The sequence below is a fragment of the Malus sylvestris genome, chromosome 7, assembly GCF_916048215.2.
Source record: "Malus sylvestris chromosome 7, drMalSylv7.2, whole genome shotgun sequence".
NCBI classification, from domain to species: Eukaryota; Viridiplantae; Streptophyta; class Magnoliopsida; order Rosales; family Rosaceae; genus Malus; species Malus sylvestris.
Window position 1 is genome coordinate 8351285 of NC_062266.1, and position 7502 is coordinate 8358786.

General features: G+C 37.0%; 1 protein-coding gene across 1 annotated transcript; it reads left to right on the top strand.

Annotated features, from left to right (window-relative positions):
* Positions 1–411: 411 nt before the first annotated feature.
* Positions 412–6177, top strand: LOC126627883 (ent-kaurenoic acid oxidase 1-like). The gene is made up of 9 exons (XM_050297455.1): positions 412–957; positions 3722–4199; positions 4293–4559; positions 4880–4969; positions 5054–5132; positions 5251–5357; positions 5444–5565; positions 5666–5811; positions 5928–6177. Exons 1-8 carry the CDS (start codon positions 695–697, stop codon positions 5769–5771), a joined length of 1512 nt encoding a protein of 503 aa, XP_050153412.1. The 5' UTR covers positions 412–694; the 3' UTR covers positions 5772–5811; positions 5928–6177.
* Positions 6178–7502: the final 1325 nt, after the last annotated feature.

Below are 7502 nucleotides of genomic sequence, written 5' to 3' on the forward strand. Positions count from 1 at the left end.
TTTTTTTCTGGTATAATTTTTTGAATTTTTACTAGGGAAAATATTTTCTACTTTTTTAATTATCTGGGAAAGGCAGATCAGACTTATCACACGGGTTTGTTTGTTTTTTTTTCTTTATTTGGTTTATTATGACAAATGACAATTTCCTTATGTATTTTATACCCCTTTGGTTTCTTGTATTGTTAACTCCAACACTTTTTCTACTTTTTTTTTTTCTGGTATAATTTTTTGAATTTTTACAAGGGAAAATATTTTCTACGTTTTTAATTATCTGGGAAAGGCAGATCAGACTTATCACACGGGTTTGTTTTTTTTTTTTTCTTTTCTTTATTTGGTTTATTATGACAATTCACAATTTCCTTATGTATTTTATACCCCTTTGGGTTCTCTCTCTCTGTTTATTTTTTTTTTCTTTGTTTGGTTTATTATGACAAATCACAATTTCCTTATGTATTTTATACCCCATTGGGTTCTCTCTCTCTCTCTCTCTCTCTCTCTCTGTGTGTCGGGCCATGCCTAGGAGCATATATAAAGGAGCAAACATAGAGACACAGAAACAGAGTGAGGGATATCACTCAAAGTGCGAGCTTCTTCTTCCCTCTCTCTCTCTCTCTCTCTCTCTCTCTCTCTCTCTCTCTCTCTCTCAGTTTCTTGAGTGAGTGAGTAGTAAGTTATAACAAAGCAAAAGAGAATCATGGTGCTGGGTTTCGTGGTGGGTGTGGGAACGGGGCTGGGTTCCATTTGGATGGTACTTTTGTCGAGCTTAGTTGGTCTTGTGGCCTTCTGGTGGCTTATCAAGAATGCGAATCGGTTGCTGTATGAAACCCAGCTGGGTGAAAGGCAGTACTCTCTCCCACCTGGTGACTTGGGCTTGCCTTTCATTGGCAACATGTGGTCCTTCCTCAGAGCTTTCAAGTCTAACAATCCTGAGTCCTTTCTCGATACGTTTGTTTCCAGGTCAAATTTCACCTCTCACTCTCTTTCTCTCTCTCTCTCTCTCTCTAATTTTGCCAGTGTTATATTGTTCTTCCTTGTTTAGCTAAAAGCAAACTAAGTTGCGTTATGTGGTTGATATTGAGCCAAAATGATACATTTAGTACCGGATATCAGTATATGCTTACAGTGTCGATATCTAGTCGATATCATGAAGTGTTCTAAAAATAAATGACTACCAAAATGTCGATCATGTTTGCACTCTATGCATCTGTAAATGGGTGTTTGAATTACCAATTTGTCCCAACATAGGAAAATATTGCGTTGTACATCTTTGTCTACCACAAGTAACGTTTGTGAAGTACAGAGTAGAAAAAGTTACCAAATTCGCTACATATGTAGAATTACCAGAGAGACGGGCCATATAGCCCACTTCCAACAACATCGATATTGTCCCAAACTTGATAATTATTACTTACACAATCCATCAAGTGTGAGGTTTTATCACAAATTATTACCTACACAATCCATCAGGTGTGAGGTTTTATCACAAAAGGCCTTGGTGTTAGTTAGAGTGGGGTTAGGATATTTAAACTATTACTTATCTTTTAGTATGACCGATGTGGTATTCAACACACCCTCTCACATGGGACCCAATTAGTGGGTCACACGTGGGAGATCCACACATTGGCAACCATGTGGAGCCAAGGGGACTCACCCTATAAGTAGGGCCAAGGGACCCACCATCATCGTCTGGGACCAAGGGGGACCACCCATCACATGGCAGTACAATACGAGCCCGCTCCTTGACTCTGATGCCATGTAGAATTATCAGAGAGACGAACCATACGGTCCATTTCCAACAACACAAATATTGTCCCCAACTTGGTAATTATCACCTGCACAATACCATCTTAAATTTCAAGTAGACGGGTCATGGGCCCACTCCAACAACATCAATATTGTCCCCACTTGACCACATGCTCAATCCGTCAAGTGTGTGGTTTTAATAGAAAATGCCTTAATGTTAGTTAAAGTGGGATAATTCTATTTAAACTATTACTTATCTTTTCGATGTGGGATTCAACAACATATTGGCTTTTTTTTTTTTGGTCACTTTCACTGTCACATTTGTAACCAAAGCTTTTGTCCTCTAATTTATTTGTGTAACTGATATTTTGTGTGCATGTTTGACACTTGTTGAGGACAGTGCATGTTTGACACTTGTTGAGGACAGTCTATACACAATGTGCGTGACTGCCACCACCACACTTCATGTAAATACTCCCAATTTTTCACCGCTCCTTATTTTGAGTTTTCTGCACAAAAACCCTTGTTTTTGCATGCTTAGGAAGGCTCACTGCTCTATTTGTCCTACGAAAAACTCTTTATGACAGAAAATATCGTCACAATAACGTTATGTGCCATGTAAATTGTCCTCATTTCCGACACGTTTCACACCTTCTCTTGTTTTTCACATTACAAGTAATTGTCCACATAGGATATGTCAAACTTGAAACTACCCAAGAAATTATTTGAACTTGTGTCAAGTTGAAATTTTAACAAGACGGATTTTTATTTGAGCCTTTGATAAGAGGGGCCTATCTCCTCCTTCTCTGTCCCACACACTAACTGTACATGTGGACTGTAGAGTACAATGGGTGGTGCATGTTAAACCAAATTGTCCATGTAGGATGCTAATTAAAACTATAAATATCCCAAATCTTGTTTATAAGAAATTTGGGTTTAACAGTAAACATTAAAAAAAAAAAGGTTTTATGTTTGGTAGATGTGTTACTCTTTTTTCTAGACAAAGTTTCTTCAAGTCGTTTAACAAGTCAGGTTTTAATGAGGCCACTAATTTACTCTTGTGCTTGTTCTCGTCTGATGAAGAGTCAATTTACCTTAAATAAAGAAAAAGAAAAAATGGTGAGTTTAGTCTTTGATGGGTTGAGAATATTTTCATTTTTGTATTGAGGGGATTTGGTAAAGTTGTTGATATTTTGAATGAGTAGCCTAATTTAATTTCAATATGCTTCTCCCTTGTCCTCATCTACTTGGCATTTTCTGACCAACACTTGGCATGCATTTAGGTGCAAAAGCGGGATATAATGGAGAATAGAGAATTTGACTAATTCCTTCTGAGGATGTGGAAGTCAATTTTCCAAACATTAGGAATATGTTCCCAATTTGTTGAGTTGATCGACTAGAACTGCTTCTTTTGCAAGTGATTCTCTTTAGAAACTGCTTTTAATATTCTCCTTTGTTTTTTTCCCTGTTCTAAAATAAAAAACAAACAAAATTAAAAACGGACATGTGTGCTAGGAAACTAGATGAACTAACAAGTTCAATAGGTGGCCACCACTATAGTTTATGGGAATAAGAAGCAGAAAATATTTTTGGTCCAAAACTTGCATGCTTTTGTTGGGTCACCGTGTAGCAATGTGTCACACTCATATTTTTATTAGGGCGGATGCAGTGCGTCTAATGCATCCAATACAAACTAGTATATGGATGAAAGAAAATTAGTTAAATTGTACCATAATGTTGAACAATGTGAATGGAAGAGTTTCTTTTTGCCTCACCATTTGTCACTTCAACTCAAAAGCAAGTCTAACACGAGCGCGCACAAACAGACACATACACTCTTCTTTGGTTGACCTTTTTTTCATTTGAATTATTTGGAAGTTGATTATCGGCTTAGTTCAATTGTTTTGTGTGCGCCATATATTTAGCCAATTTGACTAATTTCAGTGTAACTATGTTACCATATCAATGAACAATACAGATTTGGGAAAACTGGAATCTATAAGGCCTTCATGTTTGGGTTCCCAAGTGTCATTGTTACAACGCCTGAAACAAGTAAAAGAGTTTTGACAGATGACGATGCATTCAAACCCGGGTGGCCCGTTTCTACTGTGGAGCTAATTGGAAAGAAATCATTCATTGGTATATCTTACGAGGAACACAAACGTCTAAGAAAGCTAACAGCAGCTCCAGTCAATGGTCATGAAGCACTCTCCGTGTACATGAAGTACATTGAAGAGATTGTCGTAAGGTCCTTGGAAAAATGGTCCAAAATGGGACAAATAGAGTTCTTAACTCAACTCAGAAAGCTTACCTTCAAGATTATTATGTACATCTTTCTTAGCTCAGAGAGCGAGTCAGTCATGGAGGCTTTGGAGAGGGAATATACAGTACTTAACTACGGAGTTAGAGCCATGGCAATCAATCTTCCAGGATTTGCATACCATAAAGCACTTAAGGTGAGGAACTGATAAATTGGATTTTTTGTTTCATAACTTGGACAGTTGTATTTGTAATTTTTTTAGCATTTAACTGAGGTCTTTGCATTTCAGGCTCGGAAAAATCTTGTTGCTATATTTCAATCAATTGTGGATGATCGAAGAGCTCAAAGAAAGGCCGGAAACTACTATGCAAAGAAGAAAGATATGATGGACGCTCTGCTGGATGTTGAGGAAGATAATGGAAGAAAACTTACCGATGAGGAAATTATAGATGTACTGTTAATGTACTTGAATGCAGGCCATGAATCTTCTGGCCATACCATCATGTGGGCTACCGTTTTCCTACAAGCAAACCCAGAAGCTTTCCAGAGAGCTAAGGTATTTGAATTCACATATTTTTGGGTAGTTCATCTTGAATGAAGTTCTTTTATTGTCTCCTTTTCCTTTTGAATATTAGGGGACTGATTTACCTGTGCAGGCGCAATGACACAATTCACCAGTCGCAGCATTTTAGCCTTCATTTTGCATGCATAATCAATCCACTTTGATTAGGCCGCATTTTTTAAATTGATCGATATTTATGCTGTTATTCAATGAATTCTGGTTTGATCAATCCACTGATATCATTTGATGAATTCTGTCTGATGACTCCTAAAAACTTTAAATATTATTTGCTAATCATGTTTGAACAACTTTAGGCTGAGCAAGAGGAGATTCTCAAGAGGAGGCCACCAACGCAGAAGGGCATGACACTTAAGGAATATAGGGAAATGGACTATCTTTCAAAGGTACAGAAAAGTGGTTTCACCTTCACCTTCGTTTTATTTCAGCAGCTGCCATGTGATTCCAGCTAACTGCTTTAAACTCCATAGGTGATTGACGAAACTCTTCGTGTGATAACATTCTCACTCACCGTCTTTCGTGAGGCAAAGAAGGATGTCAAAATAAATGGTAGGTTAAGATTTTCTTTCTTATGTATTTTTCTCTGCATACATATCTTCAATGGTTACACATTTTTCTTTGAATAGCTACGAGATCTCAGAAATTTATGTAATGGCTTCAATTTCAGGTTACAGCATTCCTAAGGGCTGGAAAGTATTGGTGTGGTTCAGGAGCATTCACTATGATTCTGAATTATATCCAAACCCAATGGAATTCAACCCTTCCAGATGGGATGTAAGTTTTTAAACACCTGTAATTTATTAATAATTATGACAAACAATAATTTATACAACTTGTTTTCCTGCTTTCTGCCGGCCCAGAATTTAACACCGAAAGCATTAAGTTTTCTTCCCTTTGGAGCTGGAAGCCATCTGTGCCCCGGAAATGATCTTGCTAAGCTGGAAATTGCTATTTTCCTTCACCATTTCCTCCTTAATTATAAGTGAGTGCTCTTAAACAAATTCCTCTCCATGACTAAAATTGGAAACTTTGTTGTTATAATCTTAATAATCTTCTAATGTTTCGGTGATTTGATGCTGCAGGATGGAACGCGCTAATGCGGGATGCCCCTTGATGTACTTGCCTCATACTAGGCCAAAAGACAATTGCGTGGCAAAAATCAAGAAATGTGGATCTGCAAAGGCCTGAGAGCACTGAGAGGATAAGAGAAGAGAGTACACAGATTAAGGTATTTCATATCGTAGGTTATAAATATAAGCATTTTTACGGCCTCATATTTTTCGCCAGGTTCTATGATTTTAATTAGCAAATTTCGAACCTAATCTTCTGTCCATCTGTTACCAGCCCAGGAGCCACGCCAGCAAATATACACAGAAGTGGCGGCCGGGGAGTTTCCGCGGATCAGCAGCTAGCTAGGTTTAGTTAATTTAGAGGTTATTCATGTTTCAGCGGGAAAGAAGGCTTAGCATGCAAACCAATAAGAGCTGGTATTTGTGCATTTGCAGGCTTGTTTAATCTGTATCCTTGTGGTCTTCTCTTGATAAAACTGCTGGACAATGCACCAAGGACTTAACTTTTTTTTTCTTGGGCTGTCTTTTATGGTTTTCTCCATTTATGATAAATTTGGACGGGAGATTAAGATATTTAGGTTAAACTAATTAGAAATGCACTGAGTTCACCAAAAAAAAAAAAATTAGAAACGCACTGCTCAAGAGCATCATAAAGTCACCAAACAAATGAGAGGTACACGTTTTGAGGCATTATGTCCTTAATGGTCCAACAATGCCAACTAGAACAAAATTACCATGTACATCAGTACATTTGATACTATTTTGACGGAATAAAAATAATTTAGTGAAAGTTAAGCGAATATTGAGTTTCAAGGTATAAAATGACGATATTTGAGTTTTAGGGAGAACAAAAAATAGTTACAAACAATTATAAAATAAAATATTATTAAGAATATGGATAAAAAGTATCTTGAAACAATAGTACAAATCCTCAAAGCCCAGCAAAGTTCTCCAAATTGATCCCTCCTTTAACCTAATGGCCAAATATCCTTATTTATATTACAAAAGGTTTTAGAATAAAACTAGAAAACATAATAAAATAATAAACTAGCAAATAAAAAGGTTTGTATTTAAAGTTAAATTCAGACTTTTTAGGAAAACACACTTTTGATTTGGTCCAGAATGTCTCTTTTGAAAGCTTAGAACGTCCCCAACAAATCCATCTTCCTCAAAATATGCCACCTTAACCTTCAAAATACCTAAAACGTCTAAAAACGTCAATCTGATAAAGTTGCGCGTGGACCTTCTTTTCTTCGCCATGGTCAAACGGCTTAGTAGAAAAATCTGAAATCTTGACGCAATCACCTTGGAATCACTCCAAAATTAATGCATTTGATTACTTTATGCTCAAGAGAAAGTCGCATATCCTACATTAGAAAGACAATTCAGAAGTATCAAAATTCTCACAAAATAACCAATGAATTAATACTAAGAATAGGATAAAAAATATAATATAATATTACCTCATCACCTGTGCACGTCTAAAACTTGATAGTATATATGAGATAAAGTTCCGGGAAGGAAAAACTAAAGTAACGGTATTTCAAATTCGAAGCGAAATGACAACGGCTACTTTGGCAAGATAAATGGGCAAGGCTATTACAAACCCCACAAGCTCAGGAAATGGATGGTTCAACCCTCACATGGCGGCTGTTTCTCGCGCCATTTCCAAACGGATCCCATTGGTTGATCTCGTCCTCAAATTCAGAGACGCAATGGTAAATACCTAATACTAATTCAAAGTATTTGTCACACACTGCAAGTGTTTGATGAAATCCCTGACTCACATGCGGTAGCCTCTTTTTCTTTCTTAGGATGAAAGTTTCTATGTTTAAGCTGTCTTCGTGAG

Bases quoted from the DNA above. Each gene is read 5' to 3' on its own strand.
- LOC126627883 (XM_050297455.1), top strand. From the start codon at position 695: ATGGTGCTGGGTTTCGTGGTGGGTGTGGGAACGGGGCTGGGTTCCATT. The intron at 5,358-5,443 runs GTAAGTTTTTAA...CTGCCGGCCCAG, and splicing joins TCAACCCTTCCAGATGGGAT to AATTTAACACCGAAAGCATT. The intron at 5,566-5,665 runs GTGAGTGCTCTT...TTGATGCTGCAG, and splicing joins CATTTCCTCCTTAATTATAA to GATGGAACGCGCTAATGCGG.